Source organism: Aplidium turbinatum, chromosome 2, assembly GCF_918807975.1.
Source record: "Aplidium turbinatum chromosome 2, kaAplTurb1.1, whole genome shotgun sequence".
Taxonomy (NCBI): domain Eukaryota; kingdom Metazoa; phylum Chordata; class Ascidiacea; order Aplousobranchia; family Polyclinidae; genus Aplidium; species Aplidium turbinatum.
Window position 1 is genome coordinate 54,897,176 of NC_137473.1, and position 18,281 is coordinate 54,915,456.

General features: G+C 37.5%; 3 protein-coding genes across 4 annotated transcripts in view; 2 read left to right on the plus strand and 1 right to left on the minus strand.

Annotated features, from left to right (window-relative positions):
- The window catches only part of LOC145764438 (integrin alpha-X-like), a 25,412-nt gene extending 13,781 nt beyond the window's left edge, over positions 1-11,631 (plus strand). Inside the window, exons 9-14 of the mRNA XM_082576052.1 lie at positions 1,180-1,294; positions 2,037-2,128; positions 2,868-2,909; positions 4,164-4,263; positions 4,469-4,542; positions 11,517-11,631. Of these exons, the coding sequence (XP_082432178.1) occupies positions 1,180-1,294; positions 2,037-2,128; positions 2,868-2,909; positions 4,164-4,214 (300 nt within the window). The 3' untranslated portion in view covers positions 4,215-4,263; positions 4,469-4,542; positions 11,517-11,631. The remainder of the gene's footprint in view (positions 1-1,179; positions 1,295-2,036; positions 2,129-2,867; positions 2,910-4,163; positions 4,264-4,468; positions 4,543-11,516) is intronic.
- Positions 5,114-9,069, minus strand: LOC145765368 (uncharacterized). 2 transcript variants are annotated; one of them, XM_082577178.1, is made up of 4 exons: positions 8,939-9,069; positions 7,273-7,361; positions 5,975-6,171; positions 5,114-5,273 (listed from the first exon to the last, which is right to left on the minus strand). In XM_082577178.1, the coding sequence occupies exons 1-4, from the start codon at positions 9,013-9,015 to the stop codon at positions 5,133-5,135; spliced, it is 504 nt and encodes a 167-aa protein (XP_082433304.1). In that variant the 5' UTR covers positions 9,016-9,069; the 3' UTR covers positions 5,114-5,132. The 2 variants fall into 2 exon arrangements, with proteins under 2 accessions (XP_082433304.1, XP_082433303.1); XM_082577177.1 differs by lacking the exons at positions 7,273-7,361; positions 8,939-9,069 and having other exon boundaries at positions 5,975-7,266.
- Positions 11,291-17,902, plus strand: LOC145764439 (uncharacterized). The gene is made up of 8 exons (XM_082576053.1): positions 11,291-11,631; positions 12,635-12,848; positions 13,183-13,305; positions 13,596-13,680; positions 14,721-14,886; positions 15,435-15,642; positions 16,421-16,563; positions 17,453-17,902. The coding sequence occupies exons 1-8, from the start codon at positions 11,291-11,293 to the stop codon at positions 17,598-17,600; spliced, it is 1,428 nt and encodes a 475-aa protein (XP_082432179.1). The 3' UTR covers positions 17,601-17,902.
- Positions 17,903-18,281: the final 379 nt, after the last annotated feature.

Genomic DNA, 18,281 nt, shown 5'->3' on the forward strand with positions numbered 1-18,281 from the left:
CTGAGTATGACCACGGAGCTATAAAGCTTGCGTAGCAATATTCCAATTGGTTGTCCCTAAAAAGGCCACAAGATTGGTACTGTTTAGTTTCATTTCTTCTTTTTCTATCTTCTGAGACAGGATTGTTCAAATTTCAGGCCAGGTGATGGAAATCCAGGTAAGTGTAGCTTCGTTCAGTTCTGCTATACCATGCATTTCATTTGGCTCCTTATAAATGGAACATTTAAGAACGACATGGTCAGCAATTTGTTCCTCCGCGTCGCACTCGCAGGCCAATGAGGGAGCCAATCTCCATCTGTACCTATTGGAATGGAAGCTGCCAACTCCTGTTCGAATTCAATTGAGCTAGGCCCAAGTTGACCGGGGCAAGTCCTTACCAGGGATGTGCACCACCGGATGAGGTATAAAACTGCGGAGTTATGTATCGATGGCACACCGCGCTGCATTTCAAGTGTCTTCCATGTAATGTGCTGCGCTGGTGGTGTGATCACTGAATGGTTGTAATAATTCAATGGCAGCTGGTAAAAAGAGTTGTCTTGACTTTAATCGCCGGCAACATTTCTGACGTGGGACGCTGAGTTTTACGTGAGGCAAATGGTTGGGATCAAGGTGCATAACTGTCTAATAGTTCCTTTTCGGCGAAACTCGGTAGGTTAGATTCCTGCAAAGATTGGTAAGCACTCTGTTGGAGTTGGGCGCGGGCATCCAGTCATCCAGTCGCAGTACGGTCCGCAATGCGTCGTTGATTGGCCTGTCGATGAGACTGGTGTGGGCGCTGTAGCACCAGGCAGGGGTGCAGGATTCAACGGTGGAGTGAACCAAAGCCAGGGTTGCAGTACCTGCACCACAAATTGTGCCTGCCAGGTGTTTCAGCAAGGCGACGCGAGGTCAGCTTTTTTGCTTAGTGACTAAACGGTAACGGTATATGAACGACCTGTCAAGTGTTAGCCCAAGAGATCACCAAGAACAAAAGTTATGCTTGCATAGTTTGCTTAGCAGAAGTCAAGCAAAAGTAGAAGCGACCAAACGTAAACAGCAAAAGTGTTCCAGTTCCAGACAGAAACGATAGGCTATAATTAGAAAAAAGATTTGGGAAGGGTCACCGACTGCTTGGACTGCTTTGAAGTGTGAAAACCTGGCTTGCATTCGGTTGAAGCGAATTAATTAATCCTTTTGCAGATCATAGCGACTGGAAATACCAGCTCCAGTAATCGTGTGTTACCAGTTGAGGATTTTAACAGCTTGGAAAGCATCGCGGACGATTTGAGCAGGAATATCGAGTTTGCTTTGGAAGGTTAGATAGTTGATTCTACTGTAGGCTACGAGTGTTCGATTGTGTTGAGGTGTAGCCTACCGCAAAAGCTGTTTTTTAAAGTAATACTGACTGTCAATTTCATCCATCGCTTTGGGTGTAAACACAACCACCTTGTACACGCAACAAACCAGCACACAACATGTACACACATTTCACACAACATGCACACAAATAACACATGTACACAACAACACACAACATGGACACACTGTACATACGGTACCCGGTCAGTTGGTCGACAGGACAATTGGTCGACAGACAATTGGTCGACAAGACAGTTGGTCGACAGGACGTTAGGTCGACAGAACGATTCATTTTAGGGTTAGGGTTAGTTAACCTAACTCTAACTCTAACCCTAACCCTAACCCTAAAATGAATCGTTCTGTCGACCTAACGTCCTGTCGACCAACTGTCTTGTCGACCAATCGACCGTGCACCGTACATACAACCACTACCAAACCAACTAAACACATGGAAACACAACCACTTATAATAATAATTTTTTGACAGTGTTTATTTAGTAAGAATCAATTACTTTTCAGTAGTATATTAACTACACCTTCCAAATACCACATGTCAAAAATGATTGTCAAAATTTACCAAATTCATGGAAAATACAGAAATTCTATTATCCAACGATAAACCAATTTCCAACAGATCAAAATGCTTATTTATAAAATTATGTAAGCTAACAAATTCCAATTGTTACGTCACTTTGCAGGCTCAGGAACATCCAACGATGTGGTCACAAATGAACTTGAACGAGCGCAAATGGGGTTTTCGATACAGCATGGTCAAGAGTTGACGAATAAAGTAGGAATTACATGAAATCTAGTTATTACTCTCTAAAACCTCTGCAGGCTGTGTCACCCTAAAAGGGGGATCATCAGAAGGTTCATATTCAAATAGAATCCAAATTCAAATATAAATGTAATTCTGCATTCAAATATAAATATAAATGTATTCAAATATAAATGTACTCTGCTTGGCCTTTTTGCTTGGCATTGAGCACTTTTTGTAGTATTAATAGTAAAGGTAAAGGTCCCATACTCAGATACTGAACTTTGGGGAATGAGAAGATAAGGTTTTCATTGTACTAAGCCTTCGGCACTAAGGAGAGTAGGGTGACCAGTTCCTTTCTCTCGGCCGCCTTTTCCACAGCAATTATGCCCACCCAATTTACTGCACCCTGGGTAGAGGTGAACGGTGTTTTTCAACAACCAGCTGAAGCCGAGAGTCGAACCAGGTTTGCATAATTGGAAAGCCGACGCCTTATCCGTTGCGCCATCCCATTAATAATATTATGAATTATGTTCGGTTTGTGTTCAATAACGGATTCAGTTTCATGTTTTATTTCCGATCATCAAAACAAAAAAATATTCTTGGCTGTAACCTATCGGGGGTTTCGAGAAACGTAGACGGTTTTGGCTTAAAAGTATTAACATGTCACAAACAGTCCAAGGACGTGATTAGATAAATTTGTTTAATTCAAGCAAAGTCACCTCTCTACCAAAACTGCATTAATGATTATGTTCTACAAAACTTTCAACAGACAGTATCACAAAACGTCACCAATCACGGAGCAGTTTCTTCGGTGAGTTTATTGTTGTTGACTTTCATTGTCATTGTTTTCGAATCACTATCAATGTTATTGATGTCATAATAAATAATAAATGTAAATTATGTCATAATCGCATCGCAAGTTGAATCACTTTTTCTATCTTTTTTCAACTAAACTTCAGGCACTGCTCCAACGCTCTATTATTTTCTGTTTTATTTTACCCCGTTTTTGTTGATCATTTTCTAATATTATTTTTGTTATTATTTGTTGTTATTTATATCATTTTTTTTCTGTTCTGTTTACATTCGAATCGCGGAAAAGTTTTTATTTCGAACTTATTCACCCAAACGGTTCGTCAACTTCGTGAGGTAGCAAATGAAAAAGGCAGTTTCTTATTTTTATTAACTAATTTTAGTTAAATAATTTGCTAGTTTGTACTAACGCGTGGACTGAAATGTTTTTAAGTCTATATCGGCAAATGATACAGCTCTGTAGGCTATGTCTGTGCTGCACTGAAAACGCTGATTAATTGTGTTTGAGAGAAGAAAACCTACCACAGCAAGAAGTAAGACATTCTCTTAGAAAGTAAATAAACAACTAAATCACAAGGTAAAGAGGAAGCTAAAGCTGGTTGAAGTAAACTACGTTTAGTAAACGTTACTTAATGTAGTTGTGCATCGACTAGTGCAATTTTAGTTTTCATGTTAATCTTTTGATTCAATAGGCGCAGTAACATACTGCGCAGTTAAAAATACCGTGTTTCATCGATGCTGCGTATCTCTAAGCGATAAAACCTTCAGAGAAAAAGTTTTACTCATAAAATCAACAAACTTTATCCACAAACATAACGTCTGCCCATCAAGAAGTGAAAGTTTGAATTTAGAAATAAAATGCAAGTAATATCAAATAAGGTAAGTGATAGCACGTCGTGTAAGTATTAAAAAGTAATATATGTAGGTCTACTGAAAAATAAGGAAAGTATGTTAGATCAAGTGAAATACTGCACTACACATAAGTAAATATAGGTTAAAAGTAAACATTGTACTGAAAGTAAGATAAGCTGTAAAATATTAAACTGAGAATTAAAAACTAAAGAACTTTGTAGATTAAGAATATTAATGAAAAATAAAGTTTGTTAAATAGATTGAAAAGTTTGCTAGATTTAATTAATTATAGTGTTAAAAAGTTAAGTAAGTATAAAAACAAAATGTGAATAAAAAATTGATTATGTTTATAGAAATTCAAAAGCTGGGTGTTTTTCTCATCTAACATATTTATTTTACAAAGAATTTCAGCAGAGTTTTGTCACCGGGGGATGCAATATATCTGCTTCAATGAAAAGTTTTCAGAACAACAAGTTTCGTGCACTGGTCATACAAGCGAGCACGTGAGTTTGATTTTGGTTTAAAATACGAAACTTTTCCTCGTTGTTGGCAATCTTTACTATAAACAATTAGCACCAATAAAGTAGACACGAACGAAGCTAAACCATTAATTCTTCAAAGAATTGCTTGCCCTACTTGAAAAACTAAACTTTATTATTATTTGCTTTTGAATGTCATGATGACAAAGAATTTCTGTTTGTAAACAAGCAATGAGTTCGAATTCATCGACGACTTTTGGAATACCCAATACATGGAATGGGAATCTGGAACTGTTTAGCCACGTAAGCTTATACGTTCTTTTCTGTATTGTCGGGTTTTAAATGTCTGACACCATGGCCACCTGGAGATGCGGCCTGATTTGTCACATTTTGCAGATTTTGATTACAGCTACTGCTAGTGCTTGACTGACATTTTTTGAGATGTTTTTACTTTTTGCGGTTTCTTAATGACAAAAAACTTTTTTGTTGCCTTGGGGAAGCAGTAGCAAATGAGAAAAAGTAAGCAGAAAAACGCAAAATCAGACTGTTATTGAAAATTAACAGTCTGACTAAAATTTACAAAATCAAATTTTCTTTGTTTTTCAACATGTGAGGATGTTAAAACCTATTGTGTCATCTGGGGAAAAGAATAAAGAAAACGTAAAAATCTAATTTAAAAAAAAATTTGTTTAAACGTTCGCCCAAATTTAGATAAACCTGGAAATTTCTGCAAAATGTGACAAATCAGGCCATATCTTTAGGTGGCCATGCTGACACGTATTATTTCGTCACAAAAATATTTTCTTCTTGCCTACCACTCCATTTTTGCGTAACAATGCTCCATTGAAACAACAGCAACCCGTCATAGTCAGCATGACGTAATATCTCTCGCTTTATTTGAAGCCGAACACGAGACGATAAAAAGCTTCCACAATCAGCAAAGGAACAACTGTGCAAGTCAAGATAGCGAAATAGAATCGTACCACAGCTAGAAACGTTCCTGGGGTGCCATACTCGTACAAGTATAGCCGCTCCTGAAACAAATAATGTCTGGTTTAACAATTGGCCATAACGACGAGTCAAACTATATTCAAATACAAAGAAAATGAAGGGGTGTACCTGCAACGTTTATAGGACTGGCCCATGATACAAGACAAAGATCTACAGAGGATACAAACTGATATGCATAAATCAACAAGTGAATAAAAAAATAACAGTTAACCTCTCAAGTACATGTAGCTCCACACAAAGTAAAAATTGCATACTTTTGATTATTTTTTTCTTTCTTTAGAGAGGTTACTGAAATTTTTTATTTACTTGTCACTTGTCAAACTATATTAGTTTATGTTTACTGTCAACATCCATCCTTTTGGACATTAAAATTACTTTGCAAAGAAGTTGAGTTTGTTTGTTTTTTTCAGTTCTTTTTATTCAGTCGACCAAACCAAAATCAAACCCCTGGCTGATTGTGACATAATGTATGGGTACCTGACAATACGGTTGAGCTTGTGGCGTATCGCAGACTATTGCTAACAACCAGAATATCGTTTCAATTGTATTGAACCTGGCTTTACCATGTTATGGCATATAACCCCTTATGTCAAGTAGCAAACAATGATGAATTGCAGTTTTTTAAAAAAAATATTTAAACTGCAAACGAAAATTTGAAAATGTGCCAAAGTTTTTACTGTGACCAGTCGCCGACTGAATTGCATTTTCAAAACTTTAATCCAACCTGCATTTCATCAATGTTGTCTTCATGCAGTTTAAACTTTTTGTACATAAGTTCCAGCGTGTCTTCTAGCTTGATCATCTTTGCTCTCATGAACCGCACGTCTGCTTTGTCTCTTGCGTCACAATCAGAGTATCCATCTTCGCCACAGGGGTCGCAACCTCCGTATCCACAAGGTTCGTCACAATTCAGAGATTCCTCTGGAAAAAAACAGTGGTTTACTTGTGCTGATACTTGGGGGGGGTTTGTTCGTTCCAAGTTTTCAGCCAGTTTTTGCTGACTACTTTTGCGCGCTTTGTGGATGTTTAAATCTCGTATTTGTTTATTCTCATAAGCGAGATTGTCGTCTGGGACAATTTGATTTAAAATTTTTCTTCGTTCCCTTCCAGCTGATATTCTTTGAGGTAATTCCCCTTGGAAGCGTGGCTTTCCATCTGTAAGACGATATGACTGCTCCCTGTCGCTTTCCGACGGGGGAATCCCCCTAATATATGGTTGCATGTAATTTCTTTCCGCGGAGGGTCTGCCTTTCTTGTGTAAGATTCCTTTCCGTGGATGTACTATGCCTTCCATGATTCCAGAGTTTCTAGTTCGCGATTGACTGTTCGCTGAAGTACCACGACCAGTCTCTTTGCTTTGCTGGTTAGTCCGCGAGCCGCTAGATGCTTGTGATTGTTGGCTATTGTTTATTCGTGATGATGCACTTCGATTGTTTTGTCGCGATATACTGTGGCGTGGCTCTATTGTGTCACTGAGGTTAGACGAAACTTCCAAACTCTTCTGCCATTTGTCCCCAGTGGAAGTTGCCACAGAGATACTCTGGCTTCCACTTGTGAATTGCTTGGAACTATTTCTTTGGTATTTGCTGTTTGTGTCACCACTGTCTGTTTCTCCTGTAGCACTGAATGTTGGTGTCTTGCCTACAGTTTCCTCCGATGTGCTGAGAGATGTTTGAAAATTGGATTGTGTTTTAGTGGATGCACTAAGCGTTGTCGGTAAAGACGTTCTGGTTCTGAGGCTGGTAGGAGTATTTTCTCTTTGGTTGCGGAATCTTTCTGTGCTTTCAAATGTGTTTTCGGAATCAGTTTTGCGCTTCGACGACAGCAATTCTCCATCTGAATAACCTCGTAGCGTGTTAGTTTTTGAGAAAGTTGATAGTTCGCTGGATGTATCAGTTGTTATGTTATTTCTTGCTCCCGTTGACATACTTGGGCTTGTTGCATCTTGTGAAGTTAACGATATAGTTTGGTCACTCGGAGAATATGGAACATTCTTTCTTCTAGAATTTCTGCGACGAGTACCTGGTTTTCTGGAGTCTTTCATCCATCTGCTGCTTCGATTTTGCTGTGTATTGGAAGAAGAAGATGTAGGTTGTTGCGCACGCAGAGAGCTGCCAATTAAAAATATAAATATAACTTTCCTCGCACTGAGACCAACGAATAGTAATTGCTTTGATGTAATTCGCTCTGCTTAGCTTTTTTGCTCGATATTGAGCACTTTTTGTGGCACTAATAGTATTTATTGTATAACTTTCCTCGTACATAGCATTGAAAGATGAAAGTGTCACCGGATTTGTTTGTTTAAATGCGTAGGTTTGTCAAATCTTTTCTGGACAAAAATATTGCATTCAACCGCAAATTTCTGTTCTACAGAGTATTAGCCTAGTCAGCTGGGAGACATTGCTATTAGATCTTGAAGAGCCGCAAACTCAGAAGATTATGGATACTGCATGAAATGGCGAAAATACATGAAAATAACGCACACAGAGGAAACAAAGAGTTTATTCTTAGCAAAATACCACACCGCGGGCAACACATTCCAGTCAGAGACGATGTGTGTTGTGAAAACGACACAATTTATATACATCCATAATTGAAATATTACATCATCATTAAGTTGACAATAAACTTATCTCGTAATAAAGAATCAGTCACGACTTACAAGGAAACTGTCATGCAACTAAAGCAGAATTTATTATTAAGGTTTTAACCAACTTAAATCCAATCACTCCAACTTAAACCATGCTAAAGATGAATATGGTGAATTGGGATGCAAGAGACGAAACAGAGCTCAACATAAGAACAGCCCAAGCAAAAGCAAGCTTCCAACAAATGAAACCAATTCTTTGCAATAAAAATATCTCTTTCAAAACAAGATCTAGAGTTTTAAAATGCTATATTTATCCTGTTTTTCATTACAACTCTGAAACCTGGAATATTTCAACAAAAATGGCAGAAAAGATTAATGCTTTTGAAATGTGGTGCTTCCGTAGAATGCAACGCATTTCATGGCTGGCAAAGAAAACAAATAAAGAAATTCTACACCAAGTGAACCAAACCAGAACTCTGTTAAAAAGTATGAAAACCAGACAATATAAATTTCTCGGCCATGTAGTAAGAAAGCAAAAACTGGAGCATCTCTCTTTAACTGGTAAAATTTTTGGAAAGCGGGCACCTGGCAGACAAAGACAAACACATCTGGAACAATTTAACGACAAGACAGAAACAATCATTCATGCAACATATAATAGGAACATTTGGTCTAATTATTCATCTGAGGCCGTCGATGCCTGGTTCAGGCAAGGCAATTGAAGAAGAAGAAGAAAGATGAAGACAGGTCGCTCACAGCAACAAGCAACATAAATAGAGGACAGCCTGATGGTGAAATACACCAATGAAGTAATCATTGAAACAAAGAACAACATACATACAAACAATGTATAACAACATATTATAACAGAAATATAAGATCGACTTTGAAAAAGAAATAGTTTGAATATTTTGAAATGCGTCCATATTTTAACAAAGAAATACTGACTCTAATTGAAATAACATTATATACTTACAAAGGCATCATTTTTAGTTTTCAGCCACAAAACAATTAAAATAATCGATAAAGAAACGCGACCTTTGCTTTGCATTACCCGGCTTAAAAGGTTAAGAAAGATTTGAGCTTAGAAAATATTACCTTGTACCCCGGCTTGATGACGTCAACTGTGACGTTGTTGATACGTCATCTGAGCTGGTGTCAGAATCAGAGTCCATTGTTTTCGTTTGAGTATAGTTTTTTCAATGTCCATTCATTTTATTGTTGTCGCGTAAACTTAATATCATCTTCTTAAGGAATTTGTGTTTGAATATGTAGTTTTTGTGTGATTATTACGTCATAATTTTACTAAAAGAGCACATTTATATTTTATTCATGAGAATATAAATAATATAATTTTAAACCCGTTTCTATCCATACTTATCCAGTTGATAAATCAGAAAATGAAGTTAATTCTTTGTCGCTGTAAACATTCTTCAGTCTTGGGTTAACCTCCACAGCCAACCATCTGTTTTGGCCTCTCCATTAATCAGGCTCAGGTCATTCATAAGCAGATTAATTGAAGCAGCTTGTTGCCACAGCTAGTTGCAGAACACCAGGTTCGCGGATTTATTATCAACAAGATCATAAACGCAACAACAATTTTTTCTTCTTGAATTTTTTGATTTTCTTTGCTTAATTGTAAAAAAGCAACCACAAGCTTAGTAATGGCCTACATTCCAACACAGAGAAAAATGTTGAAGACTTTATTATTTTGGGATTTGCATCGTCGTTACTGTTTTAAGTGTTCTTGTATATCGATTTCAAGGAGCTTTATAGATCAGATAGTTTGAGGTTAATTTAAAAAGAGAAAGTACGTAATTAAATTAGCCAGTAGATTTTACACTTGGCAGAAAGGTTTGAATTTAAACCGCTTTTATTTTCAATCACTTTTACAAGTGCTTTACTTTTTTGACGCGTTCTCCCTTTTTTTAGAAAAAATATCTTTGGTACAATTTTTAAATTCTTCGCTATAACTTGACCGGTTATCAAACTCGGATTCTCATGAAGCAGTAACGAACAAAGTCACTGAGCTAGCGAAAACTTTTCTAGAAGACAATAACAGAAACATCACTTTAAAAATGTTGTGCAGCGTTAAAACAATTGTGTTTGAAAAACCCACGCCAATGTCGGAGTCTGATCGAAAATCCATCACAAACATTTGCCCTGTGGTGCATCTTGCGGTGCGGGATTTTTGTGCAATTCTCTTTTGTTGAAGCGTGGAAGTCGTTGAAGCAAGCATTGCAATTAGCAAGTACTGCAAACTGGCTTCAAGATGTTTTAAATAACTGAGCGCAGTATGCCGAGAAACTATGTCAGTTGCAAAGTGTCAAGTGCTATTAGCTCTAGTTTTGGAAGGTCTTGGTTCGATTCTAGGTCAAGTCATACCTAAGGCGATACAATCGGTACCGATTGTGTTCTTACGTAACGAAATCAGGACAAGTCAAGTGGTCACTTTGTAAAGTGGTCAACTAATGCCGGAAAATGAGAATAAGCAATGTGGTCAATAAACAAAGCAATACCGTAATTTAACCTTTTGCATTGATTCAACGTATGCAGACATTGAATCAATGTACAAAGTTTATTTGCTGCCTGAGTCATGGCTTGGTAGCTTGACCAAACAATAAAGAGCCTAAAATGAAGACAATATACAATGCTCAACAAATGGTTCCAAACTAAACTGCTTTCATCTACCATGTTGTTGATTGTTGAATGAAGGGAATACCTGATGTCGCTAAGTTAGTTATAATTGCGTCTGACGTCACAGGGGCATGAGTCTGAACTGGCAGCACGCTGGTAAAACAAGCTAGATAAAAGTAAAAAATCAAAAGTTTAGTTTTTGATCGACAACAGTGCAGACACTGTACGGTTTAGCCTATAGCTGATGCTTGCTAGCTACAATGCAACTTGACAGCTAAATGTCCACAAATTGAGTTAAGCAGCTTAAGTGGTCGTGTAAACGTAACTTGTTTATGTTTATACTAAGCTGCCGCAAAGTCATGGAAATATTTATCGGTCAAACTAAGAAAGGAATCTTAGAAGAATTTCAAACTAAGGTGTGCCTGCCGTTAGCTCATTGCTGCTAACACTAGGTTTATACGACAAACTAGCGACAAATTGAAATATAGGGAGTTAAAAAGGAGATTTGGTTGACCAGCTATGCAAAATAAGCATTTGTATAAAGCTCTTTTAGTGTCCTCTTGTTTGTATTTCTTCATGTAAGAAACATGTATTTATGATGATTTATGTAGAATATCTTTGATCGAGATTATTGCGCAATACTTTACTAATGTAGGGAGCTTGGCCACCTCGGTTGAGCGATTAGAAATTAAAAATGTTTGGTCAAATCATGTCATTGTTTACTATTCAACTAGTTTTCTTGCACTATAAAGACGTTGATGCAGCAATTCACTAGATATTGTTTAATTTTATTTGAACTTATAGGAAATTATAATGTCATACTATAGAAAAGTGTTTGTGTTTACTGCTATTGTCGTTATCAATACTTTTTTTGTTTTCCCATTCTTGTTGCAACAAACGGTCTTGAAAGGAAATGTGAATCAACATTATGACGTGACAAATGCGAAAGCATGTCCGATTGAGTACAAAGAAAATGAGCGAATTGGAGAAGAACAAAAACCTTTGATCAATCTTAACACAAATAAGTTTATACTTCCAGTTTTAATAAATGGACCAAACAATCAACTCCAAGGGTTGAGAGAATCCATCTTTCTTGCTATTCGGCTGAATCGAACCATTGTGATTCCAAGATTTGAAAAACACATTTACAACAAGTAAGATCTGTTCAAATTTCAGTCGAAGATAAGATCTGTAAGAATGTAATTGGGAAAAGAAATTAAAAAGGCTGGAAGAAGTGATTGTAGAAATATTTATGTAATCTAACATTGTTTGTTGCTATATAAATAACAATATGCATACCATCTTTTCTCAACAATTTGAAAATGCTTCTTGGCTACGTTTTGTTCCCGTTTACTACCTGTAACTTTATCATTGCTGTTGGTTTGCGACAAAGAATTGAATTGAATTTGTCCGCTTAGAAAAGTAGGTCAAACTCAAATTTTTATAAAAATCGTGCTCCTTGCAGCCTATACACTGAAGGCCAAGTAGTCGATGTAATTTGTGTTCTAACACTGTAACAGTTAAGATGTAGTCCCTGCATATTAAGCCCATGGTTAGTAGGCCCACCCGCTTATTAAGCCCATTTTGGTCCGGTCCAGAATTACTCCTATTCGTTCCTGTAATAAAAATTCCCGCATAGTAAGTCCAAAAACTCGCTTGATAAGCCTGATTTTCGATTATATTTGCTTGAAATTGTGTAAAAAGGCATCACAATCAACTATTTGTTATCTTGCTTTCGACACTTTCATGCTTTATTACGCTGCTAACTTAGTTCTTTAATGTTCTGTGATTGTTGGGTTGTACAAAACACGACTTGTTGCTCACACAACTCGCAGAAAACGCAATTTTTGTCGGCCATAGTCAATTATGCAAATAAGAGTGGCAAAAATCCGTTCACCGCTTCATAGGCCAATCCGCTTAATCAGCCCAAAATCTTCCCATCATAGGGTGGGCTTCAGAGAGTACTGTACTAAATTTTAATAACCAGCAATTTTTTTTTGCATTTGAGGCTTAGGCTACATGACTTTCAAACTGACTAAAATTTTATAGCATTTTTTTATTGAAACATTTCCATGCAGGTGCTAGGTGAAATACTTAGGCCACATGCTGTTAGCCCACACAAACAAATTTAGAATGAAATGACAAAACATTTTACAGAATGCTAACTGTGTCTCCCGGTCATCGCATTGACTTGTCCTCCCTCCGCCGTTTGGTTCCAGTTATGACCCTTGACGACTTCCAACGAGAATGCGGTGGAAAAATAGATGTGGTGTTTCGTGTCCGCAAGATGGCGCTCTCAGATTACCTCAAACTAGAGAAAATGTTCAAAATCAAAATTTTCCAGCAACATGACGCCAAAGCAGTCCTAGAGGTTTGATGGGTTTGTGACATTTACATATTTTTTATTTGAACAAATAACAATTGTTTAGCTTGTTTTGCAATAACATATGCAAATATTTACGGATTTACGGCAAGGTAGTCTACTTCAATGTAAAACTTGATTTCAGAATGTGATCCCAAAAATCCTGATTCGATTCCAGACGTAAGAATGCATCAGTGCACTTTAATCTTATTTCAAGAGAAGATAAAAAATGATGTTTATGAGTCATTTTTAAAGAAAGTAACAATTATATTCAATGCGCCTTCAATTGAAGAATCGTCTACATATCATTCTTAAACTTAAAAATTTCATTGTGTTTTCATAGAAGCCTTGGCTTTCTGACGTCATTGAATACCCATTACATCACACAATCCGGTTTAATCCAAAACTTGGTGGAATGGTTTTGCCAACTGACAATCTGTCGCTCCAGAAACTGTACGGTGCTCAGGTAATTAGTTACAATAAATTTTTGGTGTTGACTGAAGAAAGATTCATCTTCTGACAGGAAAGTTAGCCTAGTTTTAAAGTTACACCATGACAAGTGGGAACTTTATTAGGTATTAAGATGAATCGGCTTGCAGCAGCGGTGTATAGTCTTCACAAGTATGCAAAACTACCAGGATTTGGCTTCCAAAAAGGCTTTCTCAGTTCGAGGATAAATATTTTCGCAAACGTATTGTGCGTTTTGAATTGCAAAACAAAAATGCATTTTAGAATGCCTCCTATGTATGTTTTCAGGAGCCATGTGCACTACTTCCTTTTCCTTATTTATCGATTCGCTTCTTCTTTCCCCATCCGATGAAGAATACACTCTCCCTGATTGGTAAGTCATTTAAATCTCCTCTTGCTACATAAAATGCCTTACCTAGCGTTAGTTCTCTCTTCCCATTTGCTTTCATTGTTCTTCTAAGAAAATCGAATGAGGTCATTCTTCAATATGAACTATTTCAAGGTCAAACCAATGCAATATTGATAGTTTCAAATAGTGTATATATAGCAAGCTTATTTTTTTTAATGGAAAACATTTTGGGTCTTTCTGTAATAGATATGAAGTTTGTTCTGCTACCATATCAATGTGCCTAGAGTCGGCTGCTTATAAATACGTCAAGCACGTTTCAAAATCACCAACCGATGTGCGATCAATACTATATTATGACTTTGCAAGTGTGTTTTTGTATTTAGTTAAACCACGAGTCATTATGTGTGTGTTCATATGTTGCTATGACGTATTGAACAAGTGTTCTGTTCCTTTCTTAGGAACAGCTGATTAAATAATACAATGGCTTTTCGCTGCTCATGGCTAATCAGACGGAATTGTTTTATTGTATTACAAAGTAACACCTCAAGCATATGAACTATATATATCGCTGCGATAAAAACATTTTTACATCATTGCGTTATCCCAAACAGCAAAATCTTTCATTTTTACATTGATTCAACGTCTGCAGCGTTGAATCAAACATGACGGATTTTGCCGCCAGGAAATGTAATTGGTGAATAAAGTTGCTTTTCTTGTTACATTTTTCTCGCGCTCTGTCTCATCAGTTCATTGCCTACCAAACAAACACGGAGCAAACAACAGTTTGAGGCCAAAACTTGTAGAGTTGATGTCCACCAGGGCCTCCGAAAAAAATTATGACTAGTCGTGAAACAATACGAAAAATGGGCCCAAAACAATTTATTAGTAGAAATGGCCTGCCTCAAAATTTAAAAAACAAAAAACTACTCGTTCTTTACGATGTAATGCTAGGAGGGAATGTTGCCCCACACCCCCTCTCTCACTCTCTCTCTCTTTCGGAGCCCCTGTGTCACCATGTGTTTTCTCCAATTTTACATTTATTGCCGCCACAATCGCTTCCTTAGATCTCAACACAACCTCAAGCATCAACCTGTACAGAGAAATTGTTCGCCACACTCGCGCCCCCATTCATGTGTCACAACTGGCTGCAGACTTTGCATCGTCCGCCATGGGTGGCCGCCCATATGTGGCTGTGCATTGGAGATATGACGAAGTTGATTGGATCAAACAGTAAGTTTAGTTCCGTTTGTTTTTATTTCTAACCATCACATACCACACAAACGAAACATGCTAACCATACCAGAGGTCTAAAAAAGGTAGAAGCGATAAAACTCGACATGATGTGCTTGCGACCGAAACAGGATAATCAGTTTAAAATTTTGCAGGGCGCAGCACTTTGAGTTAGTGTCATTCAAAGATCACACGGTTGCTTAAGTGTGGGGTAAGACTTCATTCAGCGGTTAATTCCTCCATCGGAGCAACTACAGTGAAGCTACTTGCTTACTTCTGTAGTTGCCTATGGAGACGTTCTGGGGTTGCAAGCTTTATCAGCTCCAGGCTTTATGCACGATTTAGGCTATGGAAGGTTTTCAACAACTTGCCCTCAACTCAACCATTGATGGATTGCGATCCATTCTACAAAACAGCAACTGTGTGTAGCCAAGACAACATATAATAGATTGGAGAGTTTTGGTTATCAAGATGATGTCAATGAGACATTCCTCCTACATCACCTGGAGCTGGTGTCGTGGTCTCAATTGGTTTGTGTATTTCCACAGGTGCATTACCGACAAATACCTGCCGCAATACCGGCGTCAAATGTGCGATGATATCACTGCGTTTCAACCAATCGATATTGCAAGAGCTATCAATGACTTGTTACGCAATAGCAGCCGTGACGTCATGATCAATGACGTCTATATCGCATATCCTACAACGCAAAATGAAGTCATGCGCAGCGTGATACAACTTTTGAGAGATAGATTTGTAAGTTATGTCAGTGCATGCTGTTATTGTATGTTAAACACATACATTGATTGGAATTGGAAATCTGGAATGCGCTGCTTGCACTTCATACAGATGCAGTCTTCGTAGAAGCGGAATTTGATGAAATGCGTTTTTTTTAATTGCTACAGCTTAGTGCAATTCGTAATTTTTTCGTTCCGGTCATGTTAATAACAAAAAAACAAAATAATGATGATACGGAATTTTCAGGCTATCAATAGGACCGTGCGCTTGTTTTTGATTTTGACCGTTACAAAAACTATACGAACAATAACATAACAGTCATGTGTCATGCATCACTAACTACAACTCTATAACTTTATAGGGTCTTTGCCATTTAAGTATATTTCAAAACATATGTTTATATCGGCAGTGTGCTCACTTGTGTATCTATGTTAATTATGCACTTGTAGCATAAACTTTAGATCGAAACTTTCTTGGGAAGAACTTGTAAAGCGTGATCTTTTAGCCCAGAACATGGACTCTGCCAACCCTACAGACCACGAGGTGTGGAGAGGAAGACCTCGCTGTCCACAGACAGGCCACATCCTCGACATGAGGATTAATTCATGGCCTATATAATCAAAATTGGTTGATGATGATGTCTAACATCTCGTTATCCTATACTTCTTTGGTAATTCTTTGCTGTAGTGTAAAATGCTTGGCTTTGCCAAATGAAGAGTAATTTTAGCTATGAGCTACGACAGATGTCTTAGACCAAGTTTTGTTTACTAATTTACTGAAAATTTGTTTTTTGCAGCATCGAAATGTATTTACTCAAGTTGAAGTGATGACGTATTGGAGCAAGCGCTATGACGCGTGTGATTGGTTACGTCATGATCGTCTTGACATTTTATCGAGCACAGAGATGGAACTGTGTTGCCAAGCGACGCACTTTCTCAAGTAAATACTAGCTGCTTGTGTTAGTTTGTTTAATGTGTTTCCTTAGTTAATCTTGTTTTCATGTGGATTTTTACACAAGAAGAACATTGGTCTTGTTCTCTGTAGTGTTTATTTAGATTCTAAATAGTTTTCAATCCTAAACCAATAAATAAATGAAGGTAGGCTATATTAAATAAGGTTACTGATCTCGAAAAGCCTATTTCACCCTAATTGGGATCTTCAGAAGGTTCTGATTTAAATAGAATTTCAATTTTTTAATGTTAGCTCAATCGTCACATAGCTGCAGTCATGGCCGTTGAGAGGATGTTTTTTGGGGCCGGTACTAATGAGATCCTCTGGCTCTAAATCAAGAAACTTCTAAGAAAAACGTACCACATTCAAAAAATATGCGCTGGTACCTTTGTGTTTCCGAGTCCATTGAAAAGGTTCCAGGGCCATTAAATTACCCCGGGCCTGGGTCCAAACGTAGACTCCCCCTGGATATCCTGTCAACTCTACTGGCTACAATAGCCTACTGTTGCGTACATTTGATGGAGGCTTTCAACCGCTAATGTTCACTGCGCTGTTCCCCATCATCTGTTCAAACCCTTTAATAAAGACAGTGGTGCTGATTATCCCACAGAGATAGCCGAAACTGTGATCACTTTCGGTTAACATTCCTGCCTAAAGTTTGTTTTACTTTTTGCTGTTTGTTTTTTGAGTTTAGTGGCCGTGCCTACTACAGACATATAGCCTACAGTACTATATGATTTAGGCCTACTATTCAGGCACGTTTTAAACCTTTCAAGGTTTTGCCACCTTTTCCCGTTCATTAACGTGTTGGTAAGTTGTAATACTTTCGTCCAAATGGTCATTTTGAGAATAAATTTTCATGTTATTTTGTCTGTAGGTCCGAATCATCATCTTGGTCGAGTGTGGTATGGCAGCGCAGACCATATGACCCACATGATCCAGGACGCCATGGAATTATTCGTTTAGTCAAAGCTGTGAAGGAAATGCATCAAAACATAAATAATCTTGACGAGAAAATCAGTTGATTTACGTTTTCATTGCTTGAATATTTATAACTTCATCAATGCATGACGTTGATTGGCTGTCGCCATGACGTAGTAGGAAGTGACGTAGTGAAAAGCTTGTACCAAACGGGCAAGTAGGCCTGTAGGTAAAATGGGCCCTACTGTTGGATGCCAAACATAGCCTACTTTTGACAAAGTGGGCAGGGGGCGAATTTAAGTAGTTAGGATCCCAACAGTGTGGCTTTTCATCTTACACTTTCAAGTGGTTACTGGTTAGAATTGTTTTATGAAAATAAAATACTTTACTTTCTAATAAAAATAAAGCTATGCAATCAATTGGTAGTTAATTTGGTGCTTCAAATTTATAAACTACTCTTAAGGCGCAGTCTCGCAAACTTGTTTGATATTTAATCAAAAAATAAAGAATCCAGAATGTAGATGCTACATTCATGTTCAGAAAACGTTTCGAAAACTTTACTGTGTTGATCTTCAGCGTGATGAAGTAGGCTGCTGAAGGTCATTTTCTTCATCGTGTGTAGCCCAGGCTGCTGGAAGTCTTCTTCTTCATTGTGTGCCACACAGCCGTAGCTCAGGCAACTGAAGGTAAACTATCTATTAGCCTATTACATTGATTAGCACTGAAGATGAAGACAGTTTAGTTTTTGAAACATTTGCTTAACATGTTTAGTATCTACATTTTGG